The 17,706-nt window shown below is 49.2% G+C and overlaps 1 protein-coding gene across 1 annotated transcript; it reads left to right on the plus strand.

Moving 5' to 3' along the window:
• The first annotated feature begins 10 nt into the window (after positions 1–10).
• Positions 11–16,048, plus strand: P2RX4 (purinergic receptor P2X 4). Its single transcript, XM_043901890.1, has 12 exons — positions 11–166; positions 3,162–3,309; positions 6,209–6,280; positions 6,397–6,469; positions 6,921–7,017; positions 10,207–10,287; positions 10,389–10,530; positions 11,061–11,197; positions 14,010–14,103; positions 14,226–14,291; positions 14,640–14,735; positions 15,442–16,048. The coding sequence occupies exons 1-12, from the start codon at positions 33–35 to the stop codon at positions 15,466–15,468; spliced, it is 1,167 nt and encodes a 388-aa protein (XP_043757825.1). The 5' UTR covers positions 11–32; the 3' UTR covers positions 15,469–16,048.
• The last annotated feature ends 1,658 nt before the right edge of the window (positions 16,049–17,706 follow it).

The following is a 17,706-nucleotide window of genomic DNA, read 5'->3' on the forward strand; positions in this document are numbered from 1 at the left end:
AGAGCAGAGCCGGGAGGCGCGGCGGCGGCGCCATGGCGGGCTGCTGCGCGGTGCTGGGGGCCTTCCTGTTCGAGTACGACACGCCGCGCATCGTGCTCATCCGCAGCCGTAAAGTGGGGCTCATGAACCGCACGGTGCAGCTGCTCATCCTGGCCTACGTCATCGGGTGAGCGCGGCCGCGGGCCTCCACCCCGCGGGGGTCCTGGGGTCAGGGCGTGGCCCGAAGGCCCGCACGGCGCACCTGCTCATCCTGGCCTAGGTCCTCGGCTGAGCCCCGCGAGCGCCCCCCAGGTGGGGTCCTGGGGACAGCGACCCGAAGCCTGTGACATACCCCACTCCCCTAATCCTCCATCTACTCCACTCCACCCCCAGCCTCGAGGGGGACCGGCTCTGTCCCGGGTCTGCGTCCGGAGGTGCTTTGATGTTGTGTCTTGAAGGCAAAGCCTAGCTAGACCTTCATCTTCGCCATTCCTGCGTCTTGCCCTTCTGACTTGCTCCCCGATGGCCTTTGACTGGGGCTGCGAGGGCTTCTCCCTAAACTTCTCACTCTTTGCTCTTCACTTCCCATTTCTGATGGTCTGCTGACAGAAACCAAGTTTTGGGATTTTCACATGGTTCCTTTGGGGTCTGTGGCTTCCTGTCCTTTCCTTTGAGCATCATGTGGTAACCCAAGATAACAGATCACACTTTGAAAAATCACTTAAAGTTCAGTTCCTTCGTTTTGTGGGGTTGTTGGAGTCTTTGATATAGGCACCAGCCCTAACCTCATCATTCGCCATGCTGCCCTCCTTGCTTACCTGTCCTGCCACCATAAGTCCTTACTGAGTGCTTAACTTTAACTGATGTACCCGTTACACTGTAATAAAACTAGCCAGGAGGTAAAAATTAATTTACCAACTGGGCCTGTTTTCATGGTCCACCTGGAGTGTTTACAGGTGCTGAGCTGACAGATGTTATCTGCTGCTTCATTTTTTGTTTGTTTTGTTTTGTTAAAAGGCCTAATACAGTGTTCCCCAAACTGCACATAGAGCCATTTGGGGATCTTTAAAATATACTGATTGCTGGCTCTCAGACCCAGACCTTCAGATTGAAGTGCTGTAGAGTATGACCACCTCCCCAGGTGATTCTGATGTGCAGCCAAGTTTAGGAACCAGTATCTTGCTGCTGCTGCTGATGCTAAGTCGCTTCAGTCGTGTCCAGCTCTGTGCAACCCCATAGATGGCAGCCCACCAGGCTCTGCCGTCCCTGGGATTCTCCAGGCAAGAACACTGGAGTGGGTTGCCATCTCCTTCTCCAATGCATGAAAGTGAAAAGTGAAAGTGAAGTTGCTCAGTTGTGTCCGACTCTTCGCGACCCCATGGACTGCAGCCTACCAGGCTCCTCCGTCCATGGGATTTTCCAGGCAAGAGTACTGGAGTGGGGTGCCATTGCCTTCTCCGAACCAGTGTTTTAGTGTTTCCCAAACCTATCTGATCACGAGAGACTCATCTGAGGAATTGTTTAAAGGTAACAGGAACCTGCTTCTCTCCACTGGGTTGGGGCTTGGAATCTGTTAACACTGCCTGAAAGAATCCACATGATCTGGCAGGTTTGGCCTCTACCATCCATCGGCACAGCAGCAGTAGGTACTGACAGTGTTCAGTAAAATGACTTTCCAGGTATGGAGTCTACATCACAACCACCTGGCCAACCCCCAGGTTTGGATTCATTAAGTCACATTAAGTATCATTAACAACCAACTCCTTGTCCCTCCAGTGATTGGGATGCACCCTTAAATTTTGAAACCCATTACTAATGAGTTGGGCTTCCCTCATAGCTCAATCGGTAAAGAATCTGCCTGCAATGCAGGAGACCTGGGTTCGATTCCTGGGTCGGGAAGATCCCCTGGAGAAGGAAATGGCGATCCACTTCAGTATTCTTGCCTGGAAAATCCCATGGACAGAGGAGCATGGCGCACTAAGGTCCATAGGGTCGCAAGAATCGGACACAACTTAGTGACTAAACCACCACCACTAATGGGTTAACTAAACTCACAGTACTAGGTTGGACCTTTGAAATCAGGAATTGTCATGCAGCTTTTTCCTTTTGGCTTTTGCTGCTCATAGGAGGATCAGTTCACACCTACTTTGGGGTATCTTAAAGTTCTAGACTACATCAGCACTTGTACTGTATGGTAGGCAGAAGTCCCATGAGGCTGCTGAACATTTGAAGTATTCCTGCTCCGAATCAAAATGTGCTGTCACTGTAAAATGCACACCAGATTTCAAGGGCATAGTATGAAAAAAAAGTTAAATATCATATTAACAGATCTTATATTGATAACGTTAAGATATATTGAACATACTGAGTTACATAAAATATATCATTAAAATTAATTTTACCTGTTTCTTTTTAACATCACTACTAGAAATGTTTAAATTACATATATGACTTGTGTTGTATTTCTGTTGGGCAATGCAGCTTTTTTTAAAAAATCAATTTATTTTGGGCTGCACAGGGTCTTCACTGCTGCACACGGGCTTTGTCTAATTGGAGCAAGTTGGGGCTGCTCTGCGCTGCCGAACCCAGGCTTCTCATTGTGATGGCTTCTCTTGTTGCGGAGCTTGGGCCCTAGAGCACTGGCTCAGTAGTTGTGTTGCACAGGCTTAGTTGCCCCGAGGCATGTGGAATCTACCCTGACCAGGGATTGAACCCATGTCCCTTGTGTTAACAGGTGGATTCTTAACCACTGGGCCACCAAGGAAGTTCCTGGGCAATGTAGCTTTATAGGGTTCCTATGGAGGGTCGTCTGCCTCTGTTATGAGGATTTTTTTAAGCAGAAAATGCTTTGCTTTTATACGTCTTGCTGTGATCAAATCAGACTCAGGATCTGAATTTAGGGGATTTGGGAAAAAAAGAAAAAGAAAAACACCATCTCTTAACTTCCTGATTCAGTTCCTTTTGGTGAAATTGTGGTCTCTTTTCCAAATGTGATCAAAGGTAATCTTCCTTCAAAAAGAGACTGAACACTTCTCAGTTATCTAATTGTGTTATCAGTCACAGGATGAGGTAATATTTATTTACATAGTGACTGCTGTGAAGCCATCTGTTTCTGACTTAGCAACTCACTGTCCAGTAGGCTCTCCATATTTGCAATTTAAGAGATCTGTTTTATTTTATAGGTGGGTGTTTGTGTGGGAAAAGGGTTACCAGGAAACAGACTCTGTGGTCAGCTCAGTTACTGCGAAAGCCAAGGGCGTCACCATGACCAACACCTCTAAACTTGGACTCCGGATCTGGGATGTAGCTGATTACGTGATTCCAGCTCAGGTAAGCCTCCCACTGTGACTCTGTCTTTTAAAGCTCAGGCCTCTAGTTTACTGCTTTCCCTTCGACTTTGCCCACCTGACTGGTGATTGGCATGCCCAGAGTGCTAACATCACCAGTGCCCATACTGATTGTTCTAGTCCAAGAAAGCAGTGTAGACAGGCCTCTTTTTGGCTTAGGGCCTAATAGGCAATATTCAGTCAGCTGCGTTTCTTCAGCCCTAAAACATGGCTGGGTTAAAGAGAGGAAGCTTTCATATGGACATCTCGGTCTGTCTCAGGCCCTGAAAAGTGAAAGAGCATATGTTTTAAATCCTGGGAAAAGTGCAGGTGAAACTTTAACCTTTCCACATTTTATGATTTAACTTGATTGTTGTAAACCTGCAAGGTAAATCTTTTCAGTTATTAGAGTTATTGTTGTTGAGTCGCAGAGTTGTGTCTAACTCTTTTGTGACCCCATGGACTGTAGCCCACCAGGCTCCTCTGTCCATGTGATTTCCCAGGCAAGAATTCTAGAGTGTGTTGCCATTTCCTTTTCCAAGGGATCTTCCCTACCCAGGGATCGAACCCACATCTCTTGCATTGCAGGCAGATTCTTTACCACTGAGTCACCTGGGAAGCCCCAGCCATTAGAGACCCAAAGCCAAACAAGAAGGAAACAGACCTACCGACTTGGGATTCCATCAGGAACAAAGGGAAGGGAAGAAGCTGACACAGCATCGTAGTCTTCCGTCTGTTAAGTCTGTTAATCCACAAGCTCCAAGTTAAATATTGACTCTCTTTAACCATGATATGACTGTGATCCATAGCCAGTCCCTACATATCTTTTCAGATGGCCCCATGCTCAGATGACTGGGCTGGCCAGGTGCAGATAAGCTGCCAACTCTTGGCTCCGAGCAAGGACTTTAGAAACTCTTTCTTTCTTCAAGTGTGTTCATTTTCCTTCTGCCTTCTCAAGGAAAGGGTCTAGCGGGATGCCCAAAGAGAAGTCAGAGCTAATGGAGCCATTAAGGTCAAATGGAACAGAGGATTTATAGTTTACTGGAGGAAGCTGGTCCTGTAGGCATGCACCTGTCCCAACAGAGAGACCTCTGTTTCCTGCAAAGCCACAGCCTCATCGTGGCAGGTTCTAGGAATATCACGCTCAGCCTGTTTACTGGACTCGCAGAAGGGTACAGCACCCTGCTTGTGACCCTCAGTGGAAGGGAACACTCAGCAACTTATCCTTCCATCTTGGATCAGGGCTGGGGGCCACATGAGTTCTGCAGGGCTCTCCTCATGAGCTCTCACGATACCCTTCTGCTTCTCCAAAGAGGGAACACAAATATCTGTTTGCACCACATCTACTCAGCTCACCTCCAGACTGAAATTTCTCTAAACTTAAAAGAGATAAGAAATAGGAAACAAAACGTAAATCTCACTGACTTGTTCAGGTCTAACTCAGGAGCGATGTGGGAGCAGCCTTCTGTAAACACCGAGCGAGCAGTGTGTCTATGTATGGAACACGGGAGCCTGACAGGGCACCTGACCTGGCCTCCTGCCCCATCATCATGCCTCCCCCTCCGGCCATTTCCTCCACTCCTAACATGCTTTGCTCCAGGCCTGTCCTTGAAAGATGCCAACTGTTCCCTGAGCTTCCGTCACCTTGTCAGACCTGGGGGTGGAGTCATCTGGAAACTCTTTGGTTGCTGAGTTTCCCTGATGGCTCCCTGCGCTGACTGTTCTTCCTGAAAGTGTGACCTGCTCAGCGCATTTTAGAGTACCAGTGGCCATTGTGGAAGGTCCAACTAGAATTTGCAGGACCTTTGTCTTTTATTCCATATAGTAGGAGGTCACTGTTAGCAGTTCTCCAATCTCATCCCCAAGTGAACTGTTGGCCAGAAACTTCACATCAACCATTGGGCACTTTCATACTTGGGAGGAGAAAACAGAACCTTCTCTAAGGGAGAAGTGTCAGTGGCTAAGCCTGATTGGGTCTTCTGTATAGTATGTTTGATGTATTTACTTTAGTTCCTGTTAGGAAAGAGAACCAGCCAAACTTGAGACCTTTGAGCTCTCGTGTTTCTGGGCCTCTGAGGTAGTCCAGTTGGCAGAGGATATTCCGGGTACTTCTTGGCTCTTTCCCCTCAACAACTCAAGCTTTATTAAGGAGCCATTTCAGGGTGTAGACATGTTTTTTTTTTTTTTTTAATGGAGGTGAAATTCATGTATCACATTATTAACCAGTTCAGAATGACAAATTCAGTGGCATTTAGCACATTCACAGGGATGTGCAACATCACCTCAATCTAGCTCCAGAACATTTTTATCAGTCTGAAAGAAAACCCCACACTCATTTAGCTATCACCTCCTCGTCCACCTTCCCCTCCTTCAGCCCCTCACAACCACCAATCTACTTGCTCTCTCTGAATTTGCCTCTTCTGTACATTTCATATCGATGGGCTCACACACTCCGTGGCCTTTTGTATCTGACTTCTTGGACTCAGCGTCATGTTTTGAAGTTCATCCACCTTGTAGCCATGTCAGTGCGTTGCTCCTTTGTATGGCGGAGCCATATTCCGTTACAGGTGTGGACTGCAGTTTGTTTATCCATTCACCCATTAGACAATTTAATTATCCATTCACCCCTTGATAGATGCAGAGTTATTTCCACCTTTGGCCTATTGTAAATGCTGCTGCCGTGAACACACGTGCAGGTGTTTGAGTCCCTGTTTCCAGTCGGTTATAAACTCTCATCGGTGAGAATGGGAGACCCTAAGATCAGTGTTTAACTATTTCTGGTGTGGCATGTGGGAGAAGTGAAAGGTACTGTCGTAATAAAGGGATGTCCGACCCTCCTTGTGGCTCTGCCTGGCTCCCTGGAAGGTCACACGCAGCGCTGTCTCCCTCTACCCGCTCTACAGGAGGAAAACTCTGTCTTCATCATGACCAATATGATCATCACCATGAACCAGACGCAAGGCCTCTGTCCTGAGGTAGGGGGCTTCTTGGAGAAGAGCCTTGGGCCTCATACCCTGCTCTCTATGCCTGTCCCACAGTAGGTGGGGCCAGGCTGTGTGAAACCTGTTTTCACTGGTTTTTCCTCCTCCAGATCCCGGATAAGACCACTGTGTGTGAAACTGATGCCAACTGCACTGCCGGCTCTGCAGGCACTCACAGCAGCGGTATGAATCTGTGACCGTGACCCCACAGGAGACGCTTCGGCTGGGGAGGGCAGCCCCCAACCAGACTGCCTCCCCGGGGTGGGGGAGGGGCCCTCTCAGAGGGAGATCTCCGCGATGGAGGAATCCCCTGCACCCCCCCCCAGTGCCTTCACATGACCCAGATGGGGGTCCCAGGACCCTCTCAAAATTCATCTCTGTCCTTTGCACCCCTAAACCATTCCAGATCTTGCCCTGTCCTGTGGCTCGGCATCACCCTGCGATCGGCAAAGCAGAGATGTGGCTAGGTCTCAGGCAGATCTCTTCCTCCAGTTTGAATCTCTGGACAGTGTAAATCCCAGGATCGGAATAGCTTGAGACTGACTACATAGGATGCATGGCAGAGCTTCCACTCTGACTCACAAAGTAGAAAGTAGAAGACCCCCACAGACCTGGGTGCCCCTCTCCCCTGTAGGAGTCGCAACAGGGAGGTGCGTGTCATTCAGTGGGACCTTGAAGACATGCGAGGTGGCAGCCTGGTGCCCGGTGGAGAACGACACAGAATTGCCAAAGTGAGTCCTACTCAAGGAACGCAAGTGTCCTCAAGGCTGGGTCTCGGGCTTGAGGGAGGCAACTGGGAATTAGGGTTTGTGCTCTCAGTGTCAGCCTGTGCTGGCAGGCTTCCCTGGGCTAACGGTTCTCAACCACCAGTGGTGGATGGGCCACGGTGTTTATCACCCATGATAAGAGTGCAGATGACTTATTTCTACATTAGAAACCTGTCAGTTACAAGTAACTGACAGGATCAGTTCTCAGGGCCTTAAGCGGGTATGTGCACACATACACGTACACACGTGCATGCTCACACACATGCATTCACAGTGGGGGCAGTTTATTGTTCAACTAACCACAGAGATCCCAGCATGGCTAGATCTGGGCCTCAGGGGACAGCATCCGAGTCTTTACCTCTTGGCTCTGCTTTCTTCCATGTTGGCTTCATTCCCAGGACCCATGACGTATCCCAGGTCTCCCTACCCAGCTGTCCATAGAGATTCTGTGTGTGCTCAGTCATGTCTGACTCTTTGCATCCCTATGGACTGTAACCCGCCAGGTGACTCTGTCCATGAGGGTTCTCCAGGCAAGAATACTGGGGTGGGTTGCCATGCCTTCCTCCCAGGGATCTTCCCAACCCAGGGATCAAACCTGTGTCTCTTGAGTCTTTTGCATTGGCAGGCGGATTCTTTACCACTCTGCCACCTGGGAAACTCATAGAGAATCTAGACCTGTCCATCTTTACATCTTCAGCCACATCTGTCAACCCATCCAGCCCATTCCTGTGGTTGGGGGATGGATTTTGCTTATGACTTGGGCCTGGGTCACAGGCCTTCCTGGCTAGAGGTGAAGTCAGAGCCACCCAGATAACACAGGCTGAGTGGATTCTGAAGGAAGCATGGAGTTCTGTTACCAAAAAAAGAGGGGAGCAGATGCTGGGCAGGAAGATTATTAATGTCCCTGGATGTTTGTTTGATAAACTAGAGCAGGTTCAAGGTTGCCTCGAGTAACATTGAGTAACACAGCCTAACTGTGATCGTCTGTGCTGTGAGTGGGTAGAGTTAGAGGTAACGCTCTTAGAATCTGGAATTGCTAGCAACCTGGAGGCCTTCCTTACTCAGAATTCAGACTGAGGCCTAGATAAGCCCAGGGGAGCAGGTAACCTGGTGAACCTCATCCTGGGTGTGTCGCAACACAAGACAGTGTTGAGGTCTGCAGGTTGCCGAGGGCAGCAGCTCCGGCTAGGGAAGGGAATTCCACAAGACAAGAAATCCTAGCATTCTGGGGCTGGAAAGGACCTTATGGAGCTGGTGGCCATGTGTGTCTACTGAGCACTTGAAATGCAGCCTGGGGGACTTACCTGGTGGGTCAGTGGTTAAGACTCCATGCTATCAATGCAAGGGGCATGGGTTCCATCCATGGCCAGGAAATTAACATGCTGCATGACTAGGAAAGAAAGAAAGGAAGGAAGAAATGCAGCTGAGTCCAAAATGAGGTCTCAGGGTAAAATATACTCCAGATTCTGAAGACTTAAATTATTTAAGAAAAGGATATGTAATATCTGATTAGGGCTTCCCTGATAGCTCAGCAATAAAGAATCCACCTGCAATGCAGGAAATGTTGGTTACATCCTTGGGTCAGGAAGATCCCCTAGAGAAGGAAATGGGAACCCATTCCAGTATTCATGCCTGGGAAATCCAGGGGACAGAAGAGCCTGGTGGGGTACAGTCCATGGGGTCACAAGAGTCAGACACAACTTAACGACTAAATCACAGTATCTCATTAATAATATTCTTTGTTGTTTACATGTTGGAATATTATTTTAGACATACTGAGTTGTTATAGCAAAGTTCATTTCACTTGTTACTTTTTAATGTGACTATCAGGAAACTTAAATTACAACACAGTTTGTGTCTTGATCCCTGGGTTGGGAAGATCCCCTAGAGAAGGGAATGGCACCCCACTCCAGTATTCTTGCCTGGAGGATTCCATGGACAGAGGAGCGTGGCACAGACTACAGTCCATGGGGTTGCAAAGAGTCAGACAGAACTGAGCGACTGACACTGTGTGTCTCACAGTATATTTTCACTGCACAGTGCTGTTATAGATCACATCAGTGTAGGATGGTTTTTAAGGGTTTACTGATAACATGAAATAACACTGAGTCACACGAAGAGAAAGGGATTCCCATCTTTACTCTTAATCAGCCCTGAGCCGACGTCAAGGAGGAGGTGCTGGTCTGGAGTCTGTATCCCTCACCGATTTCCATTTCTCACCAAGAACAAGCCCCAGGCTCAGCACACGACAAAAATGGGAACCACAGTTTGTAATGACATTGTTCTGACTGAGTTATGTTTATTTGAACAATGACCTCTGACTTGTGGCAAATGATATTTTTTTATAGTCATGATGGAAAGTTTTACTTCGAAATGAATGTCAAAAAAAAAAAAAAGTGAGTTGAGGGACTTCTCTGGTGGTCCAGTGTTTAAGACTCCGCACTTACATTGCAGGGGGCATGGGTTCAATCCCTGGTCAGGGAACTAAGATCCTGCATGCCAGGTGATGCAGCCAAAAAAAAAAAAAAATTCGACCTGGGTTCGGGGGGCCTCCTCCACCAAGGGGTCAGTTCACAGTGCCACATCCCCCTGTAGAAATGCTCTAAGGCAGTGTACCCGCCCCCCACCCCGGGACAGATTCTGCTCCTACTGTCAGCAGGAGCGACGTGGCACTTCTGAGAAGAGGTGGCACAGCGCAGTCACGTGCCACATGCTGTCTCCAGCCTCTAGGTGAATTCACCTTTGCTTTCACTTGTTAAACCAGATCTGCTGCGAACACCTGAGGCAAGCCCTGAAAATCAGCACCTGCCGGAAGAGTGAATGCTAGGGAGGCCAGGAGACCCTGCCCCTCCCACCCGTGTCGTTAGCTATTCCTCAGGTTCTTAAATTCCCATGGCCTCAAGGAAAAGGCCCTGCCCTTCTGTGCTTGGAAGAAACCAGAAACCTTGGTTTACTGTCTCCCCTCTTGACCTAGTGTTTATGCAGAGGAGAGTAGTAAAAAAAAAAAAAACACATGAGAAACGTTTTACTTTTTTCTGGCAAAGTGATATTGTAAGACACACGTGTGTCTGCTGCTTAAAAATATTACCTAGGTATATTAGGAGTGTACATATGTTTGTACTTTTATTAACAATATGTTATAATTTTTTTCAGGCCTGCTTTTTTAAAGGCTGCAGAAAACTTCACTCTTTTGATTAAGAACAACATCTGGTATCCCAAATTTAACTTCAGCAAGTAAGTGGCGACCAGCCGTGTGAGTTCACCAATGTCTTGGAGAAACTTCCAGCTCTTTGAGGTTTTCCTCGCTCCTATTTTCTGCTTCCTCCTAACTTTAGGAGGAATATCCTTCCCAACATCACCACCGCCTACCTCAAAACATGCATTTATGATGCGAAAACAGATCCCTTCTGCCCCATATTCCGACTTGGCACAATCGTGGAGAGCGCAGGGCACAGCTTCCAGGACATGGCCACTGAGGTGGGTGCAGGTCTTGGCTTTTCTTTGAAAAAAAATTATGTATTTATTTATTTGGCTGTACCAGGTCTTAGTTGTGGCTTCCCTGGTGGCTCAGCTGGTAAAGAATGCACCTGCAATGTGGGAGACCCAGGTTTGACCCCTGAGTGGGGAAAATCCCCTGGAGGAGGGCATAGCAACCCACTCCCGTATTCTTGCCTGGAGAATCTCATGGACAGAGGAGCCTGGCGGGCTACAGTCCATGGGGTCGCAAAGAGTCGGACACAACTGAAGCGGCTTAGCATGCACACATGGCCTTAGTTGCAGTGCATGGGATCTACACTGTGGCATGCGGGGTCCTTAGCTGCCTCATGCAGGGTGTTTAGTTGCAGCATGTGGGATCTAGTTCTCTGATCAGGGATTGAACCTAGGCCCCCGGCTTTGGGAGTGCAGAGTCTTAGCCAGTGAACCACCAGGGAAGTCCTAGTCGAGGCTGTTCTAGCACAACATTTGACACATCACCTTCTAGAATGGGCTCTGCTCGCACCCCACAGGGAGGCATCATGGGCATCCAGATCAAGTGGGACTGCAACCTGGACAGGGCCGCCTCCCTCTGCCTGCCCAGGTATTCCTTCCGCCGCCTGGACACCCGGGACGTGGACCACAACGTATCCCCAGGCTACAACTTCAGGTGGGTGCCTCACGTGTTGGGGACGATGGCAACTGGATCACTCCCCAGTGGGGGCCTCCACGTCCACCCAAGACCAAGGGCAGGAGGGGAGGCATGCGCCAGGGAGGGTGGTCCAAGCAGGGCCTCGCGCCTGTGGCATTACAACCTGTGAGAGCCCCCCTGCCTTTTCTTGCCTCCAGGAGAGTCTGCCTGCTTTAGCTTTCCCAGACCAGCCTCCGCCAGGACCGTGCCACTAATTCTGAGGAGTGGCTGAGTCTGTGGTCCTCCAGTCCAAGGGCCTCTGGGGCCTGATTTGTGAATTGGTTTCTTAGGTGATCTGGCCCCTAGAATCTCCAACGAGCAGGGGATACAGGTTTTAGTCTCAGGAAAGGCCTTTGCTGGTACACCCGTGTGGGAAGTGCTGTGCATTCCCACAGGACTGCCCTAACAAATGACCACAAACTGGGTGGCTCCAAATGGCAGGACTCTATCTTCTCACAGTTCTGGAGAACCGAAGCCCCAGATCAGTGTATCTGCAGGCCAGGCTCCTGTATATACAGGCCAGCATATCTCCTGGCCTCTTCCTGCTTCTGATGGCTCCTGACAACCCTTGATGGTCCCTGGCTTCATGCATCGCTCCAGTCTCTGCCTCTGTCACCCCATGGCCGCCTCCTTTCTGTGTCTGCGCCCTTGTGTGTCCTTCGTCTCTCTTTTATAAGGACACCAGTCGTATCGGATTTGGGGTCCACCCCAATCCAGTATGACCTCATCTTAACTGTGATTACATCTGCAAAGACCCTATTTCTAAGTAAGGTCCCACTCACAGGTTCTGGGTAGACATGAACTTGGTTGACAGTATTCAAACCAGTGTAGCTGGTAATCTGAGGAGAGGGCTGAGGGACCAGTCACTTTTTGGCTGACAGTTGTCACTTCCTTGACCCAATGAAATCTGTACCACGTACATTTTCATGCAGTCTTTGTTGCGTTTTCCACACCAAAACCAAGCACCGGGAAGGACCACCTGAGCAGGCTCTGCTGTTGTGTGCTAAGTCGCTTCGGTCATGTCCGACTCTCTGTGAGCCTATGGACTGTATAGCCCACTGGGCTCCTCTGTCTGTTGAATTCTCCAAGCACGAGTGAAGAGTGGTGCTCTTGTGCTGCACTTATCGCCCTCTAGTGGTGATGAAGTGAAGTGACGTGAAAGTCACTCAGTCCTGTCCGACTCTTTGCAACCCATGGACTAGGAAGTCCAGGGACTTCTCTAGGCCAGAACACTGGAGTGGGTAGCCTTTCCCTTCTCCAGAGGATCTTCCCAACCCAGTGATAGAACCCAGGTCTCCTGATTGCGGGTAGATTCTTTACCAGCTGAGCCACAAGGGAAGCCCAAGAACACTGGAGTGGGTAGCCTATCCCTTCTCCAGCGTATCTTCCCGACCCAGGAATCTAACCGGGGTCCCCTGCATTGCAGGTGGATTCTTTACCAACTGAGCTATCAGAGAAGCCTAGTGGTGATGTGTGGAATCAAATGCATGCAGGATCTGCTGTCCTTTTGAACCATCTGGTTCACTGATTAGAAGGGAAGATACTTACATTTTTTCCTAGTAAGGGAGTCTGATTTGTACTGTTCTGTCTCTGTGGTTACACAGTTCTTGTAGAAACCACTGTGGAAAAACCTCCAGCTTGGGCTGGAACCCCAGAACAGGGAGAAGTCCTCACAAGGACACCCGTCAGCATTAGTCCCACCTGAGTTCCCCAGGGCTGGACCACGGCATGGAAGTTGGGGGCCAGACAGATCTCAGGCCACAGCTTAGGCTCCTGGTGGATCCCCTGTGTAACACGGGCAGCAAATGGTAAAAGTCTCAGTGGTTCTCCCCACAACGTTCCCTCTCTTGTTCTTTTTAAATGGCTTTATTGAGATATAGTTCATATTCTACACAGTTCACCCATTTAAAGTAGAATTCAGATGGGTTTTTTTTAAGCATATTCATATTCAGAGTTGTTCAATGATTACTGCAATTTTAGTATATTTTCATCCCCTCAGAAAGAAACCCCAGGCTCTTAAGCTTTCACCTCTTTATCCTTCCATCTACCTCAGCCCCTGGCAACCAGTAATCTACCTAATTTACTGATTCTTGAATTTCATAGGAATGGACTCATATAATAGGTGGCCTTCTGTGACTGGCTTCTTTCACTTAGCATCATTTTTTTCCAGGTTCATCCACGTTGTAGCATTTATCAGTACCTCTCTTTTTATGGCTAAATAATACTCCATTGTGTGGACATACCACATTTTGTTCATCTACTTTTCCTACTGATGGGTCAAAGGTTCTTTAATTTTAAAAAAAAAAAAAAAAAGGTCCAATGCCAATGCTCAGTCTCCCCCACCGACAAAGCAGTCTTCATGATTGCTGTTGCCTGGCCACCTTTTATTAGTGGCCAAGGTCTCCTTACTCAGAGAGGCAGGGGGTTCAGCAGTGTCAGGAAGGACTTTCAGAGGAGGAAGTTCTGGTTTTAAGTCATAGCAGGTGACAGTGATGACAGAGGGGGGATCTCTTTGTGTGCCGTTCTGCCTGCATTCCAGGCATTCTGCATTGTGGGCTCAGGCGCCCCCCTCCTCAACAGGCCAGCCCTTCTCCCACATGGCTCACATTAGCCAGGAAAGGCCTTGAGGAGCTAGAGTGTGATCTATACAGCAGGCAGGCATGAGTGAATCCTTAGCCAGTGCCAGCTCCACCAGGGCCTCAGCAGTTCAGTCTGACATCCCTTGCCAGGATCCAGATGCTGTCTCAGGCCACCTGTACCTTGGCGCTGTAACCTGGCCTTCTGTCCGCAGGTTTGCCAAGTACTACAGCGACCCGAACGGTGCCGAGCGCCGCACGCTCATCAAAGCCTATGGCATCCGCTTTGACATCATCGTGTTTGGAAAGGTAGCCTGGCCACCGGTTCCCCTTGTTCAGAGCCCACTAGTCTTCTTCTGGGTTGGCCGGGGGGCAGAGGGCCCACTCTGTGCCCCCATCACAACTTTTTCTTTTTCTCCTATCACTAACAGGCTGGGAAATTTGACATCATCCCCACCATGATCAACATTGGTTCTGGCTTGGCGCTCTTAGGGGTGGTGAGTGGTTCATTTAGACTTTCCAGTTACTCATCCCCACCCCCACCCTGCCCCAGGGTCGCAGCCCTCCCAGCAGTGGCTAGCACTGCAAGTTGAGACCCTCCACTGCCACCCTGGTTCTTCCCCTCCACCCCAGACTTGTTTCTAGTCTCAGCCCTCCAGGCTTGTTTCCCTTTCCCCATCCTGCTGCCTCCACCTGCCATTCTCTAAGACTATGCCCCTTGGGGCCTAATCGTTTCCCCCAAGAGATGGGGGGAGCCTTTCCTTTCTTTGGAGGATCCCAGGCGTCATGGGAAGCAGAGACCACAGCAGCTTGGCTCATTCTTTCTCGCCCTGTGCTACATTCAGGCGACAGTGCTGTGTGATGTCATAGTCCTCTACTGCATGAAGAAGAGATATTACTACCGCGAGAAGAAATATAAATATGTGGAAGATTATGAGCAGGTAGGCCGCCTCCTGAACTCCCAGCAGGCAGGAAGGCCAAAGCGCCTGACCTCACCTGCCTCTCGTACCAGTGGTGAGAACCCAGTACATTTAAGTATATTGTCCACCCAGGCAGTCACACACCACTCTCATCATCCGCTCCATTTCTGGACTATCTGTACTAACATTTGCTTCATACTTGTCTTCAGATGGACTCACCCTTTAAAATCTAGCCTCATTTTAAACAGTGACGTCTCAGGCTAGTTAGAGCTTGCCTGGTAGCTTAGCTGGTAAAGAATCCACCTGCAGTGCAGGAGACCTGGGTTTGATCCCTGGGTTGGGAAGCTCCCCTGGAGTAGGGCATGGCAACCCACTCCAGTATTCTTGCCTGGAGAATCCCCATGGACAGAGGAGCCTGGCGGGCTACAGTTCATGGGGTTGCAAAGAGTCGACTGAGCGACTAAGCACAAGTTAGTTATGAGAATGTAGCATGACGAAATCTGTGTCCACACTCTACTTAAATTTGACTTGTAGAGCAAGAAAGGTTGGGTACCTCTAGGATCTACCTGAGTACTTTCAGTTGTGAAGGGTCATCCAGATGTCCTCAAGGAAAGTGCCTGACCCTCCTTTGCCCCTGATGGTCCAGGCTTACCTGTAGGCAGCAACTGGTGGGTGCACACGTATCCATAAGCGCATCAACTGATGGCAGGCATGTTGTTCTTTTCAGGGTCTTGGCAATCAGACGGACCAGTGATGCCCGCCCCTCACCTGGGCTCTCCACGGCCCTCATCAGAGCACAGCGAGGAAGGAGGAAAGGCTGCCATATCACCCCAGAGAAAGTTCCAGATTCTGAGTCAAGTCTCCACAAGTACTGCAGGGTTGTCCAGCTGCTCCCATGTTCTCTGTGTAGGGTTTGTGTAGTAAACCACTCTGCACAGTGGCAGCTGGGTCACCTCTGCCAGGTGACCTCACCTCTAAATTGCTCCTTCAATTTAGCATCACTGGGGTGAGCTCTGGCCCAAGGCCAGTGACGCGACTATGGCTGCAGGGCCGGGGGCCTTCTCCAGGGCCGGCTTTCCTCAGAATCTTCCATCTCCAGCCCCCTGGGAGACCAGGCCGGTCCTCCAAGGCCCGGCAGCTCCATTCAAGCACGTTATGAGGAAGGCAGGACACCTGGGTGTGGTCATAGCTCTTTAACACTCTGGGCCGCTGTTCCTCTTCCCCCAACCGAGGCTTCAACCCCACATTTGTGAGGCTGAGCCCGTGTTTTTCCTTTGTGAAGAGCTGCACTGAGATGACTGAGGACCAAACATTAAAACAAATGACTTTCTTAATCTCTGTGTGGTTTCACAGCATGGGCTAGAACTTTCCTTCCTTCCCTTTTATTTCAGCCAGTAAATCCACCTGTTACCCCAGCTCACTGTGTTCAGAAATGTTCCTGAAACAAGTCTATTGCTGGAGCTTAGTTTTTTTTTTTTCCCCCTACTTTAACCTTCTCTTAAAAGCCTAAGAAGTCTGGTTCTTCATTAACTTATGTTCCTATGGAGTTTACAAGATTTTTTTTCCTGTGGTCTCTTACCTGTGCTTACATTTTACATAAAAGTATGGGTGTATGCTACAGGGAACACAGTTTTAGGGGACACGAAGTTGGCTTATCCTCCCTCCCCATTTGCCTTCCAGAAGCCTTGAACCAAAAGCAGCACCAGCTCTATCTACCTTGCCACCGGTTTGAAATGTTAATGAAGCTATTTCTGGCCTGGGCTTCACACCGACTTCATTCTGCATCAGGTGTTCAGCGTCTCCCTAAAGGAAGCAGCCTGCCTCTCAGCCTTGTCAGAATTCATTTCCAACTGTTAAAGGGAACATTTATTTTAGAAGTGCTCTGCTTCTGTGGGGTAAATGACAACCTGGGCTTTTAATGCTTTGGGAGGGGGAAAAAAAGTTTACTGACCCCTTTGAAAAAGTTCTGGTTCAAGATACCTTCTCCCCACAGCCATGGGACACAGTGTGGATCTTAGTTGCCTGACCAGGAATCAAACCCATGCCCCCTGCATTGAAAAGCAGATTCTTAACCACTGGATCACCAGGGAAGTCCCTTGAGCTACCGTTTTGAAAAATGCCTGCTTGAACACACGGGTCCCATGGAGCTTGACTGTTTAGGAAAAGTTTATTGTCTTGCAGGCTAAGGAGTCATGGTTGCTTCTTATGGCCCCCCTCTTTCTAAAGATGGGGTGAGGGCTGGGGGTGGCACTGATCTTGAACTCACCAGAATTGCCTTGCGTTCTGCTAACAGCCCCACTTGTTGGCACTCCTTGGCGCTGCCTCTTAAGTAGAGCTTTTTCAGCCTTGTATCCATGGATGACCTTCCAGGAGATTCTGAAATCCCTAAAACTCTGCAAAGTGAGGCACCTGTGGGCATTTCTTCTCACTTAGGGGGAGGGGAGTCTTTAAATAGCAACAGTATTTCAGGGCTGTTATTTCTGCAGTAAGGGAACAGGAGTCTTTCAGATTTCATCCACTGTCCACTGATAACACAGAACTGAAGTTCAAAGCCAGTAACGCAGAGCCGTGGGCTGGATTCACATTTGAAGTGCAGGGAACCTTCAGCCCACAGTCTGGAGAAAGCAGCAGTTCTAAAACAGTCTCTCCAGACGTCATGAAAGCTGGCAACCATCAAGGCTCTGCAGAACACTGAATTAGTTGATAAATTTGGAGCCTTTTCTGAGCCTGTTTACAGATGACGACCCGTTAAATGGGCTCAACACCCACCTTATGCGGTAAAGTGTCACGTAGTGTGACCCCACAGGATGTGCTCAGTGTGTGATTAAAACTACTCCCATAGCAGCTCACCTGTTTGGTCTTCACCAGAAGAATCTACCTGGCAGTGAGCTCCCCAGAGCAGTGCATTGCAAACTTCAGCATCAAGTGAGTCACCTGGGGATCTTATTTAAATGGGGCCTGGGAATCTGAATTGCTAAGCCACTCCCAGGTG

Source organism: Cervus elaphus, chromosome 5 (genome assembly GCF_910594005.1).
Source record: "Cervus elaphus chromosome 5, mCerEla1.1, whole genome shotgun sequence".
NCBI lineage: Eukaryota > Metazoa > Chordata > Mammalia > Artiodactyla > Cervidae > Cervus > Cervus elaphus.